We start from the raw sequence: 26,773 nt of genomic DNA, 5'->3' as shown, positions 1-26,773 counted from the left end.
AAGACAAAAGAATACAGATGCATGCACACAGGAAAAATAATAATATGGTAATAAAATGTCAGTTGTTACCCAAAATAAACTTCTTTTTTCTTTTCTGCCAGCAGTGTTCCATGACACAAAAATGGGTTTATCATTAAGAAAGAGAATTAAATCCTCCTGCACCTACAAACAGATAATAAAACCCAACATTTTTAATAAAAACATTGTAGTACGGGATTAATTATCTGGAAACCCATTATCTGAAAAGCTCTGAACTTAAAGGCTGTCTCCCATAGACTCCATTTTATCTAAATAATTAAAATTTGAAAAAACTATTTCTTTTTTTTCTCTGTAGTAATAAAAAAGTACCTTGCACTTGATCCAAACTAAGATATAATTAATCCTTATTGGAAGCAGAACTAGCCTATTGGGTTTATTTTATGTTTAGATGATTTTCTAGTAGACTTAATAAAAACCCAAATTATGGAAAGATCCGTTATCTGGAAAGCATCAGGTTACAATGCAGTATTTAAAAAAAAAAATCAGATGAAATCCTACTGGTTATACTGTATGTGCATTTAGCAACACAAATATTCTATTTCTGCGTAAAATAATGATTTAAATACTACAGTGTTGACAATTTTTGGTCCATTTACGACTGATGCCAAACACACTTTATTCCCCCTCCTCCTGAGTTTTTTCCAGTTAGCAGTATGTCTGCTACAAAAGAACAGCTTTAATGCATGCATTTTTAAAGGGCAGTATATCCCCTTTCCAGTTATTTAAGCTTGAGCTGAATACACCTTTGTTGCAACTAAAAAATATCTTTGGTTTTGTTTGTTCTTGTACTGTTCTATTTAGAGCTAAAATTTTAAATTGAAAGATTGCAAAGCTGCAGCCTTTGAGATTATAAGCAGCTCCATTTATATAGGGGTTCTCAGTGGAGTCATAATTTGTTCCATCGGATAAAGTAACAAATGTCCCCATAAACAATAATTATCATTAGGAAATCATTAGGCAAACAGAATAAAGAATGCAAACATATCTGAAAACACAATGTAACATTACCATTGCATCTAAAAACATGCTTTTCCCTGTTCTTCTGTACAGCTCATAAAACATTAAAGTATAATGGTAAATGCAATATGCAAACTCACTGCAACTGGTTGAGAGAAAGTTACTGACACACATGCTTCATCCAAACTGACCATAACACATCGAATTTGAAGAGGGTGATCCGCTGCAAAGAGAGCAAATGGGAAATTCACCAAACCAGATTTTCACTGTGTGATAGCTAAAAGAACTGAACTAAAAAGGTTTCATATACATTTAAATATAAAGCATCATTTACAAACACAAAAGCAAAATAATAAAAATGAGTGCATAACCGAGTGTGCATTGCTCCATACTTGCATTCATACCCCATCCTCTAGCCTTTTACATCAAATAATTTATAAATTCCTGTAAGACAAAGTCTGCATGGCTGATAACAGAAGCTGAAAAAATGGACTGTTACTGCCAATATATACTTTATTTGCAGATGCATAATATATACGTGGATATACTGTATTTTTACTGTCCCTGTAAGGGATGAAATACATGTTAGTAGAATTTATGGATATGGATTATTCTGCATAGGGAATATTTTTTTTAATTGTACTGAAGAGTAGCTTCCATATTGGGTTGATTCTTCTAATAATATTGCCAGAGAATTGTATCTATAAAGTTGCAAGATGAGTGGGCAATCAATTCACAAAAACTAGAACAAACAAGCACAGGGGAAATAAAATATATTCCACTCCTAAAATTTCTACTAGACATACATAAAAAAGTTATTCAACAAAAGATATAGAGGTGCTAATTCAAGATACAGTGTGCTAGGCAAAGACTGTACAAACCACACCAGATATTCCTGAAATAGTGTTTAAAATTTCACTTACCAATATTCTTTAAATAGCAATTTCAACTAAGGTTTGAGTTTTAATTCGAATTTCAAGATTTATCACACTCTGGCCTTTAAAAACTCGAATTCGACTATTCGCCACCTAAAACCTGCCAAGTTCATGTATAAGTCAATGGGGGACCAATTTAGACATGTTAGTAGCCTTCCTGACATTCGAGATTTTTTTGGAGAAAAAACTCGAATCAAGTTTAGTAAAATTTGTGCGAGTTTAAGATATTTGATTTTTTTTATTAAATAACCTGCAAATCGAATTTTGAGTATATTTGAATTTAATAGAGTTAAATTCGACCTTTAATAAATGTGCCTCTAAATATATATAGTTCATTAATAAAAGGTTTAGAATAATAATAATAATCCTGTTGCACTTTGTTAACATTGCATAATTTTCTTACCTCGTCCAAGAAGCCAGCGATGATAGAACCAAGCACTCTGGTCATTTGGGTCAGTAAAGAATGCATTCTGTACAAGTTCTAGTTCTGTAATTAAATTTATTATGATATGTAAAATATTAAAATGTTACCAAGTCAATAAACAGCGCATATCCATAAATACTTCACTTCACTCTTTGATAAATTTACCCCATAGTGTGCTAGAAAATAATTAATTAATTCTGAATTTATTAAATGGGTATAGACAAGTCACAAAGTCAGGTTGCTGCTCATTATCTTGACAGGGATGAACAGGAGAATTCAAAAAGGATATGAAAGAAAATTACCACCTTCAGGATATCTGGTCTTGCAGGTGTCATAGCAGATGTGTCAAAAAAGTGTGAGAATTCTTTTAATATGACTTCAAAATGTCTCTCACCATTTAGTAGGGCCTCTTCTGTCACTCTACCAATTCTGAGTTGGTCTGGGTGGATCTGTGGCAATAGTTTGCTACGATAATGCCAGGAAGAATAGTTGGAAAAGTTTTTGCTAATTAGAGAAGTGGTAAATTCAAGCTCTTCAGGGAGTGGAACAAATGAGGACTGTGTGACAAATCTTCGGTAATCCCAACAATGAACTGTATAATATAAAGGCAGATGTTGTACAAGACAAAGTAGCACACTTATCAATAGTAACAAAGACCCACCCCAGCACATCCCACTCACAGTTCCGTTCATCAATCTCAAGAAAGCGGTTACAGAGTGCCAGTTCCCGTTCCCAATCTGGTTTAGGCATGATCTTCATAATCCAACATCGGTGGTACCAGGTACCATATGACTTTGGACTTACACGAAGGCAGTTCTCAAGGAAGGTGAGCTCTCCCGAACAAACAGACTGCATTTCTTCATCTGAACTAATAAAAACAAAATTCTATGTAATTGTCATAGTGTAGCAAGGAGGTATAATAGTTAGAGATCTACCGAAGCTTGAAAGACAGGACTATACAAGAAATGTTGAATATTTTAGTTTTTAATGTACCAAGAGGTCTATGAATATATTATATTGCTGGAAACATTCTTTCATTTAGCCACAAAGCACATAGCTATTTATTCTGTACAAAACAACTTGAACACAATAAACCATGACACAGTCACTATTGTTTTTAATAATTAAAAAATATCTTTTCGTATGACATAGATATTTAGCTTTTTGTTCAGCAGCTATCTGGTTGCTAGGGACATGTTTACCTTAGCAACCAGCCAGTGGTTTGAATGAGAGAACACAATATAAATATCTAAGGAACTAAACAGAAAGATAAGGAGCAGTAAGAAAAGCAACAATAAAATTGTAGCGTATTAGAGCAGTAGTGTTTTGGCTGCTGGGTTCATGATCCACATTAAAAAGCTGCAAAGATGTAGGAGAGAAAGACAAAAAACTATAAAAAAAAAAATGAAGACCAATTGCAAACTTGTTAGGACTAGGATATTATATAACATACTAAAAGATAACTTAATGTGGTTGTTCACCTTCAAATAAACTTTTAGTAAGTTGAAGACAGTTACAGTCATATGAAAAAGTTTGGGAACCCCTCTTAGCCTGCATAATAATTTACTCCACTTTCAACAAAAAAGATAACCGTGGTATGTCTTTCATTTCCCAGGAACATCTATTGAGTATTGAGGTGTTTTCTGAATAAAGATTCAGAATGTGAAAAACTGTCTGTGCAAAAATTTGAGTACCCTTGTAATTTTGCTAATTTGAATGCTTGCAACTGCTCAATACTGATTACTGGCAACACAAACTTTGTTTGATTAGCTCCTTAAGCCTTCAAACTTCATAGGCAGGTGTGTCCAGTCATGAGAAAAGGTATTTAAGGTATTTAATTGCAAGTTGTGCTTCTGTTTGACTCTCCTCTGAAGAGTGATAGCATGGGATCCTCAAAGCAACTCTCAAAAGATCTGAAAACAAAGATTGTTCAGTATCATGGTTTAGGGGAAGGCTACAAAAAGCTATCTCAGAGGTTTAGACTGTCAATTTCAACTGTAAGGAATTTAATCAGGAAATGGAAGGCCACAGGCACAGTTGCTGTAAAACCCAGGTCTGGCAGGCCAAGAAAAATACAGGAGCAGCAAATGCGATCAGCTCCAACGACCTGCAAGAACATCTTGCTACAGATGGTGTATATGTACATCGTTCTACAATTCAACACAATCTGCACAAAGAACATCTGCATGGCAGGGTGATGAGAAAGAAGCTCTTTCTGCACCCACTCCACAAACAGAGTCACTTGTATGCAAAACTCATTTAGACAAACCACAGTAATTTTGGAACAAAGTGCTTTGGACTGATGAGACATAAATTTAGTTATTTGGTCATAACAAAAAGCACTTTGCATGTCGGAAGAAGAACACTGCATTCTAAGAAAAACACCTGCTACCTACTGTCAAATTTGGTGGAGGTTCCATCATGCTATGGGACTGTGTGGCTAGTTCAGGGACTGGGGCCCTTGTTAAAGTCGAGGGTCGGATGAATTCAACCCAATATCAACAAATTTTTCAGGATAATGTTCAAGCATCAGTCACAAAGTTGAAGTTACGCAGGGGTTGGATATTCCAGCAAGACAATAAGCCTAAACACACTTCAAAATCTACAAAGGCATTTATGCAGAGGGAGATGTACAATATTCTGTAATGGCTGTCACAGTCCCCCGACTTGAATATCATGGAAAATCTATGGGATGATTTGAAGCAGGCTGTCCATACTGGGCAGCCATCAAATTTAACTGAACTGAAGAGATTTTGTACGGACAAATGGTCAAAAATACTGCCATCCAGAATCCAGACACTCATTAAAGGCTATAGGAGTATTATATATAGTACAGGGTAATTATGACTATTTATGAATACAGTAACATTGTGTATTGCTTTGCATGAGGATAAAAACAAAAATACAACCTATGCATTGCTAAAAACCAATAACTTTAAGGAGCTACGCAAATATTGTACCATTTATCACTATAATTTACTCGAGCTTGGCTAAATTCCACCATTCAGGTCACTGTGATGCCTCATAATACTAGAGTTTCTGTATAGACAAAGCACAAACAATTCAATGGAATAAATGGATTATTTAACAAAAATTATTACCAAAAATAGATTTAATAGGGTGTGTGGTCCCTGCTCAAACAATGTCAACCTTCCTGAACAGACTATGTTTATATTACTGCATTAAGGCCTATCCATATTGTATTATTACAGTGCTGAATTTCCACACTTTCCATAAGGCAAAAAAATCTCTTTTTAACAACAGTATATAGCTTTCCTTTAAAAGGCCATGTAATGATATTTTTGATATTTAAAATGATTATTCATATTTAGCTACAGACTGGCATTATATTTCAATGCAGTTCAATGTTTGCAGCTTGTTAGATAGCTGTCCCATGCATTTGAGGGTTGTGACCATGAAATCATTTAGCGATACATATCTGGCTTGTTACTTTCCAACTGGAAATTCCTGCATTACACTATCACTCAAGATAAGTTATCTCACCTCCAATGTCTTATCTGCAGCACAAATCATTTGTTTTTAGTATTGCTGTGCTGCAGCCCTGTGGAAAACTGCCACATCATTGGACCTGGTAAAAAAGCAGTAATGCATCTAATATTGTTTTTATTATTACTTTCAGTAACTTTAATATGCATGTATATTTTTATTTATATATGTTCCTGTATTTGTATATGAAACCCTTAACCAGACATGGGAAAACATTGATATTACTAAAACCCCATCAAAGAACAGAAAAATGGGTCTAAATGAAGGAATTTATTTTTATAACTAGACATAATAAGGTGGTTACCGATCAGTCTGAAGCTGCAGAAATACTTCCCTTCTCAGGTTCCATAGAGAAGCAAAATCTGGGTTCAGGGACAATATCTGGGCAGTCAGATCAAGAGCTTCTTTATCAAGTTGCCCATTTTCTCGCTGAAATAAAATAGATATACTGCCATAAAAATTCAAATAGCAAAAAAGGGAAAAAAAGTGATTGAGTAAAGAAGATTGTTTGAATTGTTGCACAGAAAAAAGAAGGGAATGTGAAATATGGAGGTAAAACGAGCAGGCCCATTTATTAAAGGTCAAATTTTAGTGGCTTTAGAGCTTTTTGAAACCACAATAAAACTCTATTTCTCTAAAACCAGGAAAGTCATTTAAAGATTATAAAATCAGATTATAGATTATAGTGTTAATGGAAAACATGTGGAATGATGTGCTAAAAAATACAAATATCTCTCTAAAACCTCTAATAATTTGGGTTTCCCATATAAAGCGAATTTAGAAAAATTAAAAAGAAAAAACTTTTAGAGAAAAACATAGGATTAATGGAAAAAAGGTTATCTGAATATTAGCAAATGGGCCCCACATGTGCAACTATGAGACATGGGGCATTACTACAAAGGAAGCAGACCCTGCAACATGAGGGGAGGCTTTTAGGGATATAGGTACATTTCAGAAAAATGTCTTGTTACTAAAAACTAGAGGGCCGTAAAATGACCTTGTTATGAGCCCCAGTAACTTCTAATAAAGTCACTTATGAGACAATAGAAAGCTGTAGAAAGTGAGGACTGAAGTGGTAATGAAAGAGGTCTTATGAGTCATGAGGTGTTATATTTTAAGATACACTGAGGAGAGAAAATGAACTAAGAAAGACCAAAAGGATGGAAAGACAACAGGGTTAAATTGGAAAAGGAGAGAGCAGGAGTGGAGGTGATGGTTATGTGTGGAGGCACCTTTTGCAAAGCCGCTTGTGTTGCGCTCACATACAGCTGAAGCTTCTTTTCTCTCTCTTTCCGCTTTGCTTCTTGCTGCTCCAAGCTAGTCTTTACTTTAATGCGTCCATGCTGAAGATACAAATCCATCATTGTATGTTGAAAACTTGCACAACAAATCTCACACAGTGACAGATTTATTTTTATCATTCTGACAGCCTAGGAAAAAAACATATCATCCTGGACTATACCCAAGCATTTCACATTCCCTTTGACACACAAATATACTTGGCCTACCAGAGAAACACATTCGATCATCTGTAACTAGTGCCAGGACAATTAATATGTTGAACCAATGTCTATTGCCCTCTCTCCCACAATTTTATTTCCACACCCCTTTCAACAGTATCCATCTCTATTATTTTACTTCTTTCTTACGGTGGCCAACATAACAATTATGTAACAATTCAGATTTTAGTATATTACCCCCTTTGAGCAGAATCGTCAGAAATACAGGTAGAAACACTAGAATTCGACTTGTATCTGATGAATCAGCAGTAAACACTGGCTCATGTCAAAGGCACCCAATCAAAATTTCCCAACTTGGTCAATTGACGAGCTGGCTTGTTTCCGCCGTATGATGATATCTGTGTGTGTATGGCCACCTTTCTTCCCAGGTCTTTTTATTCCATTCCATTATCTCCTTGTTTATTTAAAGGGGGAACTATCACGAAAATTTAATATAATTTTTCTTATTTCTATATACTGAAGCTTATATTAAATTTTCATTTTCACGATAGTTGCCCTTTAATTTACTTCTTCATTTACCCTGCTACCTAAAGCAATACATTTTCTTACTCTAAAAACAATTTGGCTTTTTTTCTGTAAATGAGGCTGTCTTTGGGTATTTGAGTTTTTTTCTACCCCAGACTAGACTGCTCAAGAGCTACACAGACCACTTTAGATGACATTGTATTATAATCTGGCTTTGAAACTTGTATTATAATGAATAACTGGCACATTATATGGACGCTGTATTGACCTTTCCTTTCCACTGGTGTTTAGTAATATACCTGGCTATTGTCTCCCTTTTCTCCTAGGCGTTTATACCTTTTCTTTTCCATTCTTCTCTTGTTTATCTTTGCCTTTTCCTCTCTGGTCCTTACTCTATGCCTGCTGTCACTGTGCATTGACAACAATGTATATTGATAACTGCCGTTTGTAAATTAAAGATGTAAAGGTTCTGTGCACTAAAGTATAAATGTATAATACACAAAAGCCATGAATATCCTGTAAATTATATCCTTATAAACGGTGAGTTCTGATGTCATCAGTTATAAACGGTGAGTTCTGATGTAATTTCTGTCACATGACTCATTGAAACTTGTGTATTATAATAAATAAAGTACCCCCAGTTGTAAAATATGAGGATATTAGAAGTTACCTCGGAGTTCCATGACCTGTATAAAAACACTCGGCCTTCGGCCTCGTGTTTTTATATGGTCATGAAACTCCTCGGTGACTTATAATATCCTTATATTTTACAAGAGGGGGTACTTTATTCACTATATAAACAAAATCAAGTACATGTACATACACATTAGAAAGACATGCATGCTCCCCTGTTTCTGCATCTACATTTGTGCTTCTGAAAGGAGGTGAAAAGAGTATTAGGCACACAGCTTGTCATGAAAACGCAGCATATGGCCAGCCAATAGTCATTCACATGCTGTCAGGGTTAAAAGCTCACTTTCAAACTCAGGTGCTGACTCGCAAATGTGCAGTTGCCAATAGCAACCAGATAAGCATTTTGGTTTGAGCAGTCTACTATAAGTATGAAACTGACAGCAAAGACCTGATTGCTTTTGCTGCCAATTGCACTTATATTAGCCCATATGTTAGCATCTGCAGGAGAAGGAGATCCCCCTACTTAAAGGGGTGGTTCACCTTTAAGTTAACTTATAAGTATGTAATAGAATGGCCAATTGTAAGCAACTTTTCAACTGGTCTTCATTATTTATATTTTAATTGACTTCTCCTTCTCACTCTTTCCAGCTTTCAAATGGGGGGTAGACTTACAGCTTTCTGTAAGTCTACAAATGTATTGTTATTGCTACTTTTCATTACTTCTTTCTATTCAGGCCCTCTCCTACGCATATTCCAGTCAATACATGGTTGTTAGGGTATTTTGGACCCTAGCAACCAGACTGCGGAAACTGAAAACTGGAGAGCTGCTGAATAAATAGCTCAATAACCTGCAAATAATAAAAACTGAAAACAAACTGCAAATTGTCTCAGAATTTTACTCTACATCATACTAAAAGTTAACTTAAAGGTGAACACGTTTGACAAACATATGGTTTCCCCTTTGCATTCAGTTCATTAACTAACTAAATGAGCACTGCTATGTCTTAAATGTGGAAAGACATAGTTACGTATAAGCTAACTATTTCACCTATAGTTTTATGCAACTCTCAAGTATGTACTGCAAGCTTGCAAAACATGCGCATGGTGTTTTTGTACTTACCATTGTGATTCAAAACTAAAAACAGCTCCTGTCAAAAAAAAGAAAAAAAAGAAATTGAATTAGTCTTCCATAAAGAAGCATTATTATGCGTCTGCACACAACCCATCATGAAGCCACAAATTCTATGCTGAGTATGCGCACATCGTTCCGATTATGTCACTGCGCATAGGCATGCGCCAAAGAAATTTGGAACTCTTGAAAAAATCAGCAGAAATCTGGGTAATGCTCAAGAGTGAAGGAAGACTGGGAAAAGGAATCCAAAATCTGGTAACGCTTGAAAAAATAGGGGTGTTAACAGCTAACATCAGGTTAGAAAGATTTGCTCCATCTACAACTACCATTCCTGAGCTCAGTCTACCATCATCTTTGCACAATATGGCAAATCTGTCGGAATTCCCAAACCCCCAATCAGCCTCCCTTGCCTCTTACCTACACAAACTGCCTCATCCATCTTGCAGCTACTTTCCTCTCGAGATACTATCTAACCCAGCTAGAGAGCATCCTCCCAAGATTGTCAGTCAATCACAGCACTGCAATTTGATGCTATAGATCAGGGGTGTCCAACCCGTGGCCCAGGTAGAAGTAGAAGGATTTAGTGATATTCGCTCGATCGAAGGAATAATCGTTCGATCAAATGATTAAATCCTTCGAATCAAACGATTTGAAGGATTTTAATCCATCGATCGAACGATTTTCCTTCGATCGCAAATTGGCTAGAAAGCCTATGGGGACCTTCCCCATAGGCTAACATTGATGCTCGGTAGGTTTTAGGTGGCGAAGTAGGTGGTCGAAGTTTTTTTTAAAGAGACAGTACTTCGACTATTGAATGGTCGAACGATTTTTAGTTCGAATCGTTCGATTCGAAGTCGTAGTCGAAGAAGCCAATTCGATGGTCGAAGTAGCCAAAAAATACTTCGAAATTCAAAGTATTTTTTATTCTATTCCTTCACTCGAGCTAAGTAAATGTGCTCCTAAGAGTAAAAGAACCAAATTATCTGATGAGCACCTTGAGAATTCCCTGAGAATTGCAACTACTTCCATTCAACCATATATTGATACATTACTTTCTCAAACTCAATGTCAAAAATCTCACTTGGTTTATGATACCCTCTTTTCTTTTACAATAAAATAAATCAAAAGCTAGCGTTAGTGTTTGTGTGTATTTCGAGTGTGGCCACAGAAAATTTTTCTTTCTCCAATGTGGCCCAGGGAAGCCAAAAGGTCGGATACCCCTGCTATAGATGTAAATTATAAATGACATGCTACACATCCACCAAAAAGGTAAGCACTTTGGCGTCCCTGTTCCATATATATGAATGCATATAGCAAAGTGTGCACTAAGTAAGACCTTAGAACTTGCTGCCATGCATTATCTCAACTACAGAGCCTGAAAACAGGAAAAATAAACAAGATATTAACTTTTATATTACGTTTATTAATCCACTTACAGCGACCCAGTGTTACCAAGCACCCAGTTATAGAGCAGCTACCCACAGGTGCAACTAAGGCCTGGGATACAGAAAATTAAACTGTACATTCTACTTTATACAGAAGCAAGCCAAATTATGTCTATTGTGCTGCCTTTTGGAGATATGTGGGGCTCAGACAGAAGCACAATGGACTACAAAGTGATGAAGGGAGGTTGAACCCCCCGAAACGTTGATTTTACTGGTAGTATAATAAAAAGAGGGGCCACGTCCCGACTGCAGATAATAGTGTGTGTGCGGATCTGTGAATTTACCACTGTTGCTATGGGACCCTGCCAGGTCGACCAGCACCACCATTGCAGTGAAAGAGGAGTTGTGGGAGAGTGGTAGATATAACCAACTACAAAGTGACCCTGCCATTGTGTTGATGCACTAAGTCTCTGTGAGATGGGGCTTGACTACTACTGCTGCTCTCCGCTCTCCTCTCTCCTCCATTTGCTGCACAAGGGAAAATGTCAGGAGAAGCTTTATGCAAACATACTAAAGAGAGAGCTATGCGATCTGAAATAGAAACTACAGCTCCCATTTTGCTCAGTAGACTGGGAGCCTCCATCCACACATTCCCCGGGATAATAGATAGGCCCCTAGGTGGATCTCGTCAATCAGTGTGTGAGTAATGAATGGAAATAGCTGGCCCTATTGTACCTCCTAACCGTCCCACTTTTCATTACACAGCACGAAGTCCCGAATCGTCGTTTAAATGCCCAACTCCTCGGTTCCTTCCGGCTCACCGGCGCAGAGTTTGACAGTCTCGCGAGACGAGAGTGTGACGTCGCATCTACGGAACCTGAAAATTCGGCGTTGCTGCACGTGGAATGTAGAATATTTTCTCACAACTAATAGTAACGTGCGGTTTTCCCTTTACCGTATTGTTGTTACTACTTGTGCCAGGAAAATAATTCTCCAAGGCAATACTCATTGTCATCAGAGCCTCCACTCAATATTTGACCAAAACGAATCTTTTTGTTTTAAAGCAAACAAGGGCCAGAATTTGCACAATTTAGGGACTAAAAATTGGCTAATTTAGGAGAGGGACATGGGGAAAGTGAAGTTAACGAATGTAAACTTGCGTTTTTAGGTGGCCCTGGCGAGATTTACGTAGCCGGTGCCCCAAGGCCTATCTCCGCTTGTATCTGGAACACTGGGGATTGGCATACAGCAAATCACCTGCTTGTCCCCAGTGCTTCAGAACCAATACAAAGCCCCTAAAATTATCCCCACAAATCCGGGCCTGCCAATGTTTTATGTGAAAGTTAGGGCCAGATTTCTCAAGTTAAAGTGCTGCTGACACTTAAAAAACTTCTCTTAAAAATATTAATGTACATTAGAGGGGTGGTTCAACTTAAGTTAAACACATCAGTTATTAGTGGTACTGCAGCAGACTTCTGCATTGAAATCCAATTCTCAAAAGAGCAAACAGATTTTTTTATATTCAATTTTGAAATCTGACATGGGGCTAGACATAGTGTCAGTTTCCTAGCTGTCCCCAGTCATGTGACTTGTGCCCAGGGGCGATCCTGGCCCCTCCGCCGCCTGAGCCCCCTCCCCCAGAAATTCTCTCTTAAAGTACCAGGAGCAGCATTTTTGCTGCCCCTGGTACCTAGTGGGGCGCTGCCGCCTGAGGCGACAGCCTCAACTCGCCTCATTGGCGAAGCACCCCTGCTTGTGCCTGCACTTTAGGATGGAACTACTCTCTGGCAGGCTGTTATCTCTCCTACTTAATGTACAGTGGTGTGAAAAACTATTTTCCCCCTTCCTGATTTCTTATTCTTTTGCATGTTTGTCACACTTAAATGTTTCTGCTCATCAAAAAACGTTAACTATTAGTCAAAGATAACATAATTGAACACAAAATGCAGTTTTTAAATGAAGGTTTACGTTATTAAGGGAGAAAAAAAACTCCAAATCTACATGGGCCTGTGTGAAAAAGTGATTGCCCCCCTTGTTAAAAAATAACTTAACTGTGGTTTATCACACCTGAGTTCAATTTCAAAGGTTATAAAGCCATTTCTAAAGCTTTGGGACTCCAGCGAACCACAGTGAGAGCCATTATCCACAAATGGCAAAAACATGGAACAGTGGTGAACCTTCCCAGGAGTGGCCGGCCGACCAAAATTACCCCAAGAGCGCAGAGACAACTCATCCGAGAGGCCACAAAAGACCCCAGGACAACATCTAAAGAACTGCAGGCCTCACTTGCCTCAATTAAGGTCAGTGTTCACGACTCCACCATAAGAAAGAGACTGGGCAAAAACGGCCTGCATGGCAGATTTCCAAGGCGCAAACCACTTTTAAGCAAAAAGAACATTAAGGCTCGTCTCAATTTTGCTAAAAAAACATCTCAATGATTGCCAAGACTTTTGGGAAAATACCTTGTGGACCGACGAGACAAAAGTTGAACTTTTTTGGAAGGTGCGCGTCCCGTTACATCTGGCGTAAAAGTAACACAGCATTTCAGAAAAAGAACATCATACCAACAGTAAAATATGGTGGTGGTAGTGTGATGGTCTGGGGTTGTTTTGCTGCTTCAGGACCTGGAAGACTTGCTGTGATAGATGGAACCATGAATTCTACTGTCTACCAAAAAATCCTGAAGGAGAATGTCCGGCCATCTGTTCGTCAACTCAAGCTGAAGCGATCTTGGGTGCTGCAGCAGGACAATGAACCAAAACACACCAGCAAATCCACCTCTGAATGGCTGAAGAAAAACAAAATGAAGACTTTGGAGTGGCCTAGTCAAAGTCCTGACCTGAATCCTATTGAGATGTTGTGGCATGACCTTAAAAAGGCGGTTCATGCTAGAAAACCCTCAAATAAAGCTGAATTACAACAATTCTGCAAAGATGAGTGGGCCAAAATTCCTCCAGAGCGCTGTAAAAGACTCGTTGCAAGTTATCGCAAACGCTTGATTGCAGTTATTGCTGCTAAGGGTGGCCCAACCAGTTATTAGGTTCAGGGGGCAATTACTTTTTCACACAGGTTTGGATTTCTTTTCTCCCTAAATAATAAAAACCCTCATTTAAAAACTGCATTTTGTGTTTACTTGTGTTATCTTTGACTAATAGTTAAATGTGTTTGATGATCAGAAACATTTTGTGTGACAAACATGCAAAAGAATAAGAAATCAGGAAGGGGGCAAATAGTTTTTCACACCACTGTAACTGAAGGAGTCTCAGTGGGACTTGGCTTTTAGTATACTAAGAGTTGTTCTTAGATCTACCAGGGAGCTGTTATCTTGTGTTAGGGAGCTGCTATCTGGTTACATTTCCATTGTTCTTTTGTTAGGCCGCTGGAGGGGGGTGATATCACTCCAACTTTCACTACAGCAGTAAAGAGAGACTGAAGTTTATTAGAGCACAAGTCATATGACTAGTGGCAGCTGGGAAACTGACAATATGTCTAGCCCCATGTCAGATTTCAAAATTGAATATAAAAAAATCTGTTTACTCTTTTGAAAAATTAATTTCAGTGCAGAATTCTGCTGGAGTAGCACTATTAAATGATGCGTTTTGAAAAAAACATGTTTTCCCATGACAGAATCCCTTTCACTTTTAATATGTTATACAGGGTCATATTTATATATAGGTCCCCAATATGGTTGCCACTTGGCCGGTAGTTTACCAGCTAAAAAAAATGATGGTTGATCTCAATGTTATTAATAGGGAAAAAAGATTAATATATAGGAAGGCCAGTATTTTTTTTTCCAGAAAAGGTGGCAACCCTAGCCCCCGAGGGCCTGTGCCTAGGGCGGTATGGTTTTGGGGGCGGCCCTCGGAGTGCTTATTTTTTTAGTTTTTTTTTAAACCCTCAAACACGGATTTCCATAGGTTGCTAGGGTAATTTGGACCCTAGCAACCAGATTGCTGAACTTGCAAACTGGAGAGTTCTCTAAAACCACAAATACTAAAATGTCAAAACCAATTGCAAATTGTTTTAGAATATCACTCTCTACATCAAACTAAAAGTTAATTGAAAGTTGAACAACCCCATTAAAAGTTACCTATACTGTGGTGTTTAAAGGGGAACTCCACAAAAACATAAACGTAAGCTTTTTTGAAAAGTAAGCATAATCTCAAGCAACTTTGCAATATACATGAATAAAAAAAATATGCAGACTTTTCATGATTTTTAATGGTTTCTGACAGTTCCCTTCCCTAAGCCTAGCCCCCTGCTCTTCTGCTGATCTGTCTGACTACTTTGCTGAGCTGACTGGCTATTGTTTCTTTGTATCAGCCTGTCCTCAGCCTGCATCCTCCAAACCCCACAATTCCCTGCGCACGTGATTTCAATAAGGAACAGAACAGTACAATGCATTGTGGGTTATGTAGTTCCTGCATGCTGTATGTAAGCTGTGGAGTAGTTGTTACAATTTGTAACATCAGAGTTTTAGTCCCTCCTTCCCTGCCAGGATTTCAAAAGATGCAGAAAGAGAAGAACTGTTACACAGCTGGATTTCAGCATAGAAAATAGCATTTATTCATACTTTTTGAAGAAACAGGTAACTAGTTAAATCAATTAACATAACAGCAACAGAGTGCTGCAACAGTTAATATACAGAAGTGTCCAGCAGGGGGGTCATTACAATCCTAGTTAAAGTGGATCAAAAGTTTTGCAGTTTGCAGTTTAATGTCTATTCATAATATTGACTTTACTGCAAAGTACTGTACCCGAGTGACAATTTAAGATATTTTGAAGCATTTTTTATTTTATTACCAGTCATTAAGCCGATGACTATACACAGATGACGGCATGAAGATACATATCTAAGTATAACTTATTTATTATGTTTTTTACTCAAAATAAAGGGAAAATAGATCACTTAAACCTGAAGTCATACAAATGTATTTGTTATTACAATTAGTGCAAGTGCTGTCCACTTTGGATCACCTGTTACTTGAAAAAACCCAGATAAATGAAGGACCAAACTATGTTCCAGTCCATCATAAATGCAGACTATTCATCTTTCTGTCTTGGCAAATCATACAACTAAATGATTATGGGATGGTTATTTTAAGAATATAATACTCAACAGTGGTCAAATTCACACCGGGGTAGTAATTCACAGCAACCTATCAGGCTTACTGCCCAGGTTCTAATTTACACACAGTGTTAAAAAACAAGCCCACTTAGGTTTACTTATGACTTATATGGTTATATATTTTGATTACATTAGGGGGCAGATTTATCAAGGGTCGAATTGAAAATTTGAACTCTGAATTTTCAAAATTATTATGGTCAAAACTGTCAAATTCGACTAGGGAGTTATTCGAATTTGATTTGAGTTTTTTTTAAAAAAATCTAATCTGATTTTCGAGATTTATCATACTCTGGCCCTTTAGGAACTCAACTTCGACTATTCGCCACCTAAAACCTGTCATATTGCTCAATGGGAGAGGTCCAGGGATCAATTTTGAGTTGTTTGCATCCTTCCTGACATTTGAGTTTTTTTCTGAGAAAAAACTTGAATCGAGTTTTTAAAATTCGAATCGAATTAGAATTCAATTAGAGTTTTCGGGTCGATTCCATTCATCCGAGCTTAATTTTTGTTTAAATAAAATTCGATTGGTCGAATTTCGAATTTATGGGAGTTTAGGGGAGTTTTTAAAAACTCACATGAATTCGAAATTTGACCTTTGATATATGTGCCTCCAGGTGATGTATACCATTGTTTACATAGCAAGTGACTTCTAAAATCAAACTGACACTGGATAAAAGCCCTACTATTGAAACATTTCGAAAAGTAAATCATTAAGCCATAGATAGGGGTTTTGGGTTGAGCTCTTTCTTCCCCTCTCCCTGCCTGCAACCATAATGTGCTGGCTTTGGCCTCTGGTAGCCTATATTTATAGGCGCGCACCTGCCCTGCCCCCTTTTATGACATGTGAGCCCATTTTTTCCTTTCTAACTCACACATCACTATTATGCATGGTCTGCTTTCTCTATAGTATTAAAGAAAGGTTGCCTAGGGCGGCCCAGTCGGCTTAGTCCAGCCCTGCATACATAAAACAAAAATAGCGATTATTGAAAATCGATAGTAGATAAACACATCTTTTACTTCTCTCAAATGTTTCAAGGGTAGTCACTATTTTCTACAATTTTATCTTACAAATTAAAGAATACAAATGGACATCTTGGTGTAACCAGTTTATATCTAAAAGTTAACCACTAGGTGGCACATGATTTCTCCACATGAAAAACACATTCCCATTTTCTCTATTTTATATCTGGGTTAGTGAATACATCAAAAACAGGATTTTTTTTAAGTCCCAAAGTTATGATCATAAAATTACCAAGCCTCTTCTAATTTACTAATATCTTGGAGTTCTCCCACAGCCTCCCACTTTGTATTTTTGGTAGGTCTGATCTCACATGATTAAAATATATTTTTCCTGCAATCTTTTTTTTTTTATAAAAGAAGGCATGCATTTTCTGTCACTAATGGGCAAATAAAAAAAAAATGGCAAATTCATGCTTGTGACAATTTGTGGCCATTAACGTGCCTTATACTGAAGTTTTGTCATCTGCCCTATTTTATTTCTAAATTTTTATTGGGATTTTTTTTTCAGATATATAAACATGTAAAACCAGATGAAATAAAAACATAAAGCCCTATTTTACTTCTGAGGACCCCAATAGCCTCTAGATCTGTTCATGAGTATTTATTACACATTCAAATGTGATTCACATTTGTATCATGTGATATAAGTCACACATGAAGCTTCTTTCTCTAGACATGCACAGGATTCAGGTTTTTTTTCCTGCACATGCCTGAAGTCTGATTGCCATATTGTTAGGGAAAAGGCAGAAGTGACATATTAATAGAGCTATTAAGTCAGCCTAGGGTTGCCACCTGGCCTGTATTTTCCCGGCCTGACCAGTAAAAATGATGCTTGATGCCAATGTTATTAATAGTAGAAAATGGCAAGAATATAGGAAGGCTTTCTCCAGAAAAGATGGCAACCCTAATTGTGGCACAGAGAAACAGTGGACAAACAGGTATAAGTCTTATTTGAAATGGTAAACATTCAGAATGGGGCTTTCCATGTCCTTTAATGCAAATTTACCATTTACAGATTGTTTAGACAGCTTGCCTTTTTCTAATTATGAACTGGTTGCTGTGGTAATGCAAGACTTCCTCCTATGGGTTGATGGCCCTTATATTGCCTTTCATCCTTGTGTACTGTTACTATCAGTTTTATTTGTGGTAGTATGGCCCATTAGGAAATTTACTGAGGGCAATGGGAACTCTGCAGGAGTTTTCTAGGGTGTGAGGTGGGAACCATATTCATCAATGTTAGACTGTGAAATACGTTATTTCAGGCACTTAGGAGAACAAAATATATTTCTTGCATGTTATGGGTAACTTGCAGATTGAAACCTTATTTCTGTCACTTATCAGAGAAAGCCTATTCCAGAAGCTATTACTATTAAAATGTATTTGTAAAGCACCAACATAATTCCATAGTACTGTACAATGCATCGAACATACATATTACATACAAATATTAACACAGGTGCTAATGAAGGTAATGAAGGCTCTGGTCAGTAATTCAATTCTTATTAAGCACATGTATACTGCTGGATGGGCCCTAGTTATGACCCCCAGATTAACTTTTAAAATGTATTGTACAAGTCAGGGTCACCTTTAAAGTCAGTGGGGTCAAGGGCAAAGCAGACTTTGATGAACTTCATGATAAATCTTTTCATGTTCCTTAACAAAGCAGTGGGCACTAACTTACTGTAGCCAGTGCCATTTTTCAGTCCAGGAAAAGAAAATCTCAGTATAAAATTATGAAACGAATGATGTTTACCTTATCCAACCACAAAAGCTACCACTCTACATTGTAGTACAGGTATGGGACCTATTATCCAGAATTCTCTGGACCTGGGGTTTTCCAGATAATGGATCTTTCTGTAATTTGGATCTTCATACATTAAAGGGGTGGTTCACCTTCGTCGCTGACTCAAAAAGAAATGCTACAAATGTATTGTTATTGTTACTTTTTATTACTGATCCTTCTATTCAGGCTTCTCCTATTCATATTCCAGTCTCTTATTCAAATCAATGCATGGTTTCTAGGGTAATTTGGACCCTAGTTACCAGAGTGGTTAAGATGCAAATTGATGAGCTGCTGAATAAAAAGCTAAATAACTCAAATACTTTCAATAATAAACAATGAAAACCAATTGCAAATTGTCTCAGAATATCACCCTCTACATCATACCAAAAGTTAACTCAAAGGTGAACAACCCCTTTAAGTCTACTAGAAAGTAATATAAATATTAAATAAACCCAATAGGCTCGTTTTGCTTCCAGTAAGGATTAATTATATCTTAGTTGAGATCAAGTACAAGCTACTGTTTTATTATTACAGAGAAATATGAAATCATTTAAATAAATTTGGATGATTCCGATAAAATGGAGTCTATTGGAGAGAGCCATACCGTAATTCGGAGCTGTCTGGTTAACGGGTTTCCGGATAAGGATCCCATACCTGTAGTAAATGTACTGTTTCAGGCCCAAATCCACTCTTCCTGAGTCAGGATTGAGGAAGAGTGGATTTGGGCCTGAAACAGTACATTTACTACAGGTATGGGCCACCTTTTCTGGAAAAAAATGCCGGCCTTCCTATATATTTATCTTTTTTCCCTATTAATAACATTGGGATCAACCATCATTTTGGTAAAATACTGGCCAGGTGGCAACCCTAATCCTGACAGGATTGATTTTTTTTCAAAACTAATACACATTAAGTAGGAAAAAAAGGGCTTTGTCTTTTGTATTTAGTGGGTGGTCTGTGCAAGGCCTCAGCTGTGTTAGAGCCTCTAAAATCAGGAATTATTGCACATCTCTCAACAATACAGAAAAACAGTAGCACTATGGTGATGAGATGTGTAGTTAAGAAACAGCTGAGGGCAGCAGTTAGCTCCGCAATGTATAAGGGCTCTTACACATGAGCGTTCCGACCTGCGCTCCCCTGCGTTCCGTTTTTTGGCGTTCAGCCGCAGGGGAGCGCAGGAATAGACGCAAGTCATTATTTGAAATGGGGCTGTACTCACTCAGGCGCGTGTAGGCGCCGAACGCAGGAAAAATGCAGCATGTTGCGTCTGAACCTGCGTTCGGCGCCTACACGCGCCTGAGTGAGTACAGCCCCATTTCAAATAATGACTTGCGTCTATTCCTGCGCTCCCCTGCGGCTGAACGCCAAAAAACGGAACGCAGGGGAGCGCAGGTCGGAACGCTCATGTGTAAGAGCCCTTAGGGAGGAACTCCACGATGCGGCTGGTGCTGACACGTCGCCATTCGATGAAACGCATGCGACGTGTTGGATGTTGTGAAGAAACAGGAAGTGAAGGAGAATCGCATGTAAGAACTACTTTTATCCAACTGTCGGATGAAAACGCGCACTGACAGTCGGATAAATGTAGTTCATCCCTTCTGTTGCTATGCTACAGGACAGTCGCTCCAGCTTACACCCCACCCCAATCTACTAAGCATGGCCATCATAAATAAAGCATACATTTTAAATGATCCCCTATCATCATGAACCAAGAGGATTCGTTATGAAGACATAGGTTTAATCCTTTGTGAGGCATTTGCTATAAAAAATGGTGCAAGGGGGCTGCTGTACAAACAAGCAGTGCTTCTGGGAAAACTCTATCACTCCAGCTGTGGCAGTTGCATACCTAAAAGAGGGACAAAAATTTGTTCAGCGCGTGGCGCAGCAATTTTTTGACCACACCCCTTTCTGTGGCCACACCCCCTAATTACCATGTTTGTTTTACAAAATTTGGCAGGTTATGAAAGTTTGAAAATATTTCTCCTTATCTAAACTGTGTTTTTGTGTCTCAAATTTGTTACAAAGTATCTTATTTGCACCTGTTAGCTGTTCTGGGCTCTCTGCTAAAAGCCAATTAAGTGGGAAACTTTGTTTCTTTTTCTGGCTGTTCAGTGCAGAGAAAAGAGGGACTTTCCAGTACAAATGAGGGACTGCGGGTTGAGCTGTCAAAAGAGGGACTGTCCCTCCGAAAAAGGGACAGTTGGGAGGTATGCAGTTGCCCAATGCAGTCTCTACTAAGTTAGCTGGTCAGTAGCACTGAGTAATCGTAGGCAGGCGCCCTGGCTTCCCTTGTGGCCGCTGTGTGTAGTGCAGGGCTGCGCTGTGAGTCAGAGTCCCAGCCCCGGCTCTGTCTCCTCCCTGCAGCCCTGATTACTCACTCCGTGCTGGAAGGAGGAGGGGATTTCTAGCCATTCAATCGCTCTACAGCAGCCATCTTCACTTCCCTTTTTTCTCATCATTTCATCCTTTGCATTAGTGCAGAGTCTCTCCAGCCCGTGGGTGCAAAGCCCGGGCCAGTCGCTACAGTAGCTTGGCTCTGCCTACTTGGAGAAGGAGCCGGGGGCTGGGGTTTGCAACACTCCTTGTTGGAGGGGCTTGTGACTGAGACCAGGGGGTACCAGAGTGAATCCCACGCACATCCATCTCTGCTGGACTGGGCAGTGAACTGCACAAAGCGGAGCGGAGGAACGTGGGCAACAGAGAAGGAGAAGCGTTCGGTGAGTAGATTTGGAATAAACTCTAGCTACATGCACACTGGATTAGCCATCAGACAATCTGTGCCAGAGCCGGGGTAGCATCATTACTAACAGCCCATCAGAGAGCAGAGTGATCGCTAAACTACTGGCCTGGCCATTCTGTTGTGTGATCCCCCCCCCCCCACTGCGTGAATGGGGCTGTCCACTCTGGCACACCGAGACCCAACTGGCACCAGGGCTTAACCACAAATTCATGTGCCAGGCTTTTCACTTTCCTTTTAGGCCCAAATGAAACCTACTAGATTTTCTTATTCTGAGGAGCAGTTGGAATTAAAGGTAATCGTTTTCTTTGCTTGTGAGGGGAAATCCCTCACAAGTGCTAACACATCCCTGGGTGTGTACATATATGCATTAAAAAAAATAAAATAAGCGTTAACACTGCAATAATTAATTCCAACGATGGTTATTTATAAATCGCCAACATAGTACCTAGCGATGTACAATAAACGAGTGTATATATTGAATGTACAGATTACACGAAAAATAAAATTCATACATGAGATATGGGGGCAGATTTACTAAAGGACGAAGTGGCTAACGCTAGCGACTTTCCGCCAGCATTGCCACTCACAGGGACATCGCTGATTTACTAATGGGAGCAGGCACCAATTTGATAGCGAAAGAGACTGTCGCTAGCGGTCATTCGCACTTTTTCGCCAGGTGACTTTTCGATCTGGCAAACGGACGCTACTCCGCAAATTCACTAAAATGCGGACTTTACTGAACGTTACCTCTTTCGACACCGCCACTTCAGACCGGACGAAGTGCATTAAAGTAGCTAGATCTTCCTCTATTTTTTTTATTAAGGTTCCCTGGACATGTGTTTTTAAAAGTGTAATTTGTGAGTATATGCACCAACATTTAACATAAAGAAGTCCATACAACTTCCCACCCTAAGCAAATTGACCTGAGCGCAAGATCCCTACAACAGCGTTTGACTCCGGGGACTAAACTCTGCATTTTAGTGAATTAGCGTTGTCGCGAAGTGTTGTGAAGTGGGTGCTGGCGACTTTTCGCCGGTTAGTAAATTTGCACTAAAGAGAGAACTGCTTGTGATCCAAGCTAAGAAAGGTGTTGGGGACACATGCTTCATTTCTACAGACCGTTGTAGAATTTGAGGGCTAATTTGTGCTAAATTGCACCAGGATAGTTACCCACAGCATCTAATCAGATTTCTGCTTTCATTTTCTAACTTGCTGGAAACTATTCAAAGCTTATTGCCAATTGGTTGCTGTTGTATGTAGCCCTATTATTATAATTATGTATGTAATTATCAAATGTGAATCACAGAAAGACTGTAAGCAATTTAAAAATTGTGCTTTTTTGCCCTATCAGTGGCTGCTCTGCTTCAGTGTGGAAAGATTACAGGATATTTATGACCCATAGGTGCCTTTTCCTCAGAGGTAGTCATTTATAATTGTCTGTGGTGCCTACTTGGGCAAACCTGCTTTCAAATCGATTTCTTTGAATGCCTTATGTGTTCACTTATCCCAGGGATATCCAAACGAACTGCATCTCACAGGAAAAATGACCGCTTTCTTCTGTCGAGGGATGCTGGGAGTTGTAACTCAACTGCCAAATGGCTACAGGTGTGACAGCCTTGAGTCACAGAGTTTTGTGTGTGCAAACAAAGTATTTGTGCAAAGTCTTTGTGCAATAATTGACTGTAGATAGATTGGTGTATAAAGGTGGGGAGAGCTGTGAAGTTTTTAGGTCACCTGTTTCCGGTATCAGTCATCTGGTTAATTTCTGCTATTTTCCCATTGCCTCTGTGATTGTCATGACCTCCTTTTTATTTGCCATGTTTTACCTTGGAAATCAGACAATTTGCCAAATATTTGCTAACTAGTTTTACAATATTTCTACTTCAGCCAACCTTAATATGTGATTGAAAACTAACAGCAAAGGGGGATCCCTGCGCAATAGTGGGCATTGTCATAAAATAGTCTAGGCTGTTCTCTGTATTTATGTTTGATACCTTTTCATAACATTTAGTCAAGTAATGCTGTTCTTTAAATGTCATTCACTTGACTTATTTCCTGGTAATCTTGTGGCTTGTATTAACTTCCTTTCTGCTGCTAGTCATGTTTTATGGCAGGGGTCTCACGTACAGCATAAAGAGATTGTTCAGTACAGCATCTTTCATAGAATGTTTGGGGTGCAACTTTAGATTTCACAGGCATTAATGCGTTTGTTTCTGCCACTCTATCAGCTGGCACTTGTGTTTTTTTGCCAGTTTGATGCCCACTTGCAGCCACAGAAAGCGCAAGAGCTGCTATTTGTGAAGGTAACAAATCACTTTTCTTAGCCTCAGGTATACAGGATTCGTCTCCTCATTATGAAGTGAATCCTCTCAAACTCCACCCAGTGCTTTGCAGAGCACCTGCATCTTGCTGCAGTTTGGCTTCTGGGGATTGGTGGATGTTGTAGGTCAAAAACATACAGCACACAAAACCTTTGTTCCGCATCTCCATCTGCATTTTGTAGGCAAGCGGATAGATGTGGAATCTTTCTCTTCCGCAGCAACTTGTGCAGTTTGCAGTGACAGGTACAGAGACAGGAAGCAGCTCTGTCTGCCCAGGGCCTGTAAAGAATGTTAACTTCTCCTTATTAGGCTGAATTAAGGCCTAAGTTTGTCTTTTCATTATCCCACAAGAAGTGGTTATAACTTTGTGACAATCAGAACTCTGAAATAGCAACCACAATCCTACCCCCAGCCATACTATATCTGTTTTAGAATTTAGTAGAGCAGCAGCTTCCCTCAAACTGTAAAGGCAATGCCCTCACTTATTAGCATATTAAACTTAGCTTATTTAAATGCTTCTTTCCACCTGCAGCTTTTAATTAGGCAGAGAGAAGCGGATCCACTGTAACCATTGGCTTCTTGTAGCTGCTCTGACAGGCACACCTTATGCCTTAGTGCTGTTACATGAAGTGGAGATCAGCCTGAAAATGCCAGATTTGGTGTTTTTTCTTGTCTCCATGTAGTATTTTAACTAGCAATGCTAGTCATCGACTAATAGGCTAATAACAAGCAGAAATAATAGTCAGTTGTTGCTCACTATTCAGGATACTCAATGGAGTATCCTGTGCAGATCTCCAATTCATATAATAGCCTGAGCGTTTGAAGAAAGCAGTAATCTTTAATTGCAAAGTGTCATGGGGCACTTACCACATAGACTGGACGTAGGGGCAAGGCAGAAATAGGCATAAAATCAATGCAAATATCTGTGTTGACTACTCCATGCACTAGGTAAATAAATCCTGCCTGTCTTGGTGACACCCTGTTTTTAACATCTATGTGTTTATGTATAAATGTATGTGAGCTTGTGTCATGCTTTGATTAGCCTGCTAGACATGATGTCTGACCTTGTTTGTGGTATATAGCTGGCACAGACAGTAACAATACATTAAGCATCACTATGTGGTTGGTGCAGTTTTGCTATTGCTAACTTTTATTATTATGATTGTTAATTGATTTATTTGTTGTACGCAGGGCTGAGCATAGCCTTTCTCTAACACAATGGGTTTGTGCCAAGATGAACTCCAAGAGTATAACAATAACAAAGTGGAATGATATTTGTAAGTAGCACCATTAGTGGGAACCTCACCATCCCCGGAGACTTTGGTTCAATTTTCATCTGGGCACCTTTAGGGTGGTGACAGACATGGCTACTGGGGGAGATTAGTCGCCCAGTAACAAATTGCCTCTTCTTCAGGTGACTAATCTCCCCTAAATGCCTTCCCGCCGGCTAGAATGTAAATTGCCGGTGGGATGGCACGCAAAGCGCTTCATTTTCCGAAGTCGCCTGAAGTTGCCTCACGAGGAAACCGGGCGACTTCGGAAAGCCGAAGCAATCCGAGTGCCATCTCACTGGCGATTTGCATTCTAGCATCTGGCATTTAGGGGAGATTAGTCGCCCAAAAAAGAGCGATTTGTTGCTGGGCGACCAATTTCCCCCAGCAGCCACGTCTTCCACCACCCTTAAAGTTTGTATGTTTTCCATATATATATGTGTGTGTTTGCTCTACAGTCCAAAAAAATACTGTAAGGGCTTAACCAAGGAAAAGAAATTGAAAACTCCTCCAAAGAAGACAATGATGTGAGTGTAACGTTTTAGAAACATTGCTAATGTGTTAACTCCTATTTCGTACCCTCCTAGTTATAATATTTACTGCCAGTTGCACATGCTCTGTGGAAAGTATGTACAGTGGGAACTGTGTATCCTCCTGCCATTCATTGTGCCAAGTGAGACAAGCTGCTTATAATATGTATAGTATATTTACAATCACAAAAAAAAAACTGTCAGCAACTTGCTGTTTATTAGATGTGCCTGTCACATGTTTGTGTATAACAAGTGTATACTAAAGTGGAAGAAGCAAACAAGTATGGTGGGCTTGGCTAGACGTGTATGTTGTGGCTATGAATTCCTTGTATGCTTGATGCATGTAAGAAACGAAGGAATGTTCTTTGCCTCTGCAGGTAAACACCTTTATGTTATAAGCTTAGCATGACCTCTGCTGCACAGAATAAAACAGGGTCATTTTAGCAGAGCTGTTAAGTGCATTTATAGGCAGTTTTTGTTGACTTTCTGGGTGTGTCATATAGCAAAGTTACAAGCTTGGATAAGTAAGGGGCACAGACATTTAGAAGACTTTTTTGAAGTGTATTTAAAATCTGTGGTCATAAAAACACCCATATTAGTCACCAAAGTTACAGTTCTCTACAATTAAATATGAAGGGGAAATAAGGTTTGATGATATTGTTTAGCATTTAAAAAACATCCTGTTCGATCAATAGCTGGCGCAAAAAAGTTGGGCACATAGCTATCAGGGAGGTTTGAAAAGCCTCTCAGGAGTGGACCACATTAGCAAATTAGGCCCACCATATCGGTGGCCAAACCACATAAAGAACCTCACCAACCAGGACAAATCTTACCAACTATGCCCAGCTTAGCCCCTAATGCTTTGCCTGGACATGTAATGGACCTTCTGCTCTCTAGGACAATAAATAGCCCAATACTGAATGTGTTGTCCTTTACTATGAGGTGGAGTAGAATAATTTGTTGATGACTGTTAAAAGGGTTTG

The 26,773-nt window shown here is 38.8% G+C and overlaps 2 protein-coding genes across 4 annotated transcripts in view; one reads left to right on the top strand and one right to left on the bottom strand.

The window, feature by feature from the left end:
- The window catches only part of rabggta.S (Rab geranylgeranyltransferase subunit alpha S homeolog), a 30,898-nt gene extending 19,011 nt beyond the window's left edge, over positions 1-11,887 (bottom strand). The window contains exons 1-9 of one of the 2 annotated variants that reach the window (XM_018243892.2): positions 11,733-11,887; positions 9,601-9,628; positions 7,095-7,205; positions 6,167-6,291; positions 3,036-3,223; positions 2,750-2,947; positions 2,335-2,418; positions 1,137-1,219; positions 70-162 (exon numbers count right to left, since the gene is read on the bottom strand). In XM_018243892.2, coding sequence (XP_018099381.1) covers positions 70-162; positions 1,137-1,219; positions 2,335-2,418; positions 2,750-2,947; positions 3,036-3,223; positions 6,167-6,291; positions 7,095-7,205; positions 9,601-9,603 — 885 coding nt within the window. In that variant the 5' untranslated portion in view covers positions 9,604-9,628; positions 11,733-11,887. Of the gene's footprint in view, positions 1-69; positions 163-1,136; positions 1,220-2,334; positions 2,419-2,749; positions 2,948-3,035; positions 3,224-6,166; positions 6,292-7,094; positions 7,206-9,600; positions 9,629-11,732 lie in introns of those variants that run through there. The other variant, XM_041580171.1, reaches the window with a different exon arrangement.
- Positions 11,888-21,270: 9,383 nt separating this feature from the next.
- Positions 21,271-26,773, top strand: part of cdc42se2l.S (CDC42 small effector 2 like S homeolog) — a 65,193-nt gene continuing 59,690 nt past the window's right edge. Inside the window, exon 1 of one of the 2 annotated variants that reach the window (XM_041576425.1) lies at positions 21,271-21,645. The gene's annotated coding sequence lies outside the window, so the exon portion shown is untranslated. 2 annotated transcript variants of the gene reach the window in all.

The sequence above is a fragment of the Xenopus laevis genome, chromosome 1S (genome assembly GCF_017654675.1).
Source record: "Xenopus laevis strain J_2021 chromosome 1S, Xenopus_laevis_v10.1, whole genome shotgun sequence".
In the NCBI taxonomy this organism is placed as follows: Eukaryota; Metazoa; Chordata; class Amphibia; order Anura; family Pipidae; genus Xenopus; species Xenopus laevis.
Note: the sequence above shows the minus strand (reverse complement) of the source record. Positions and strands in the feature narration are given on the sequence as shown.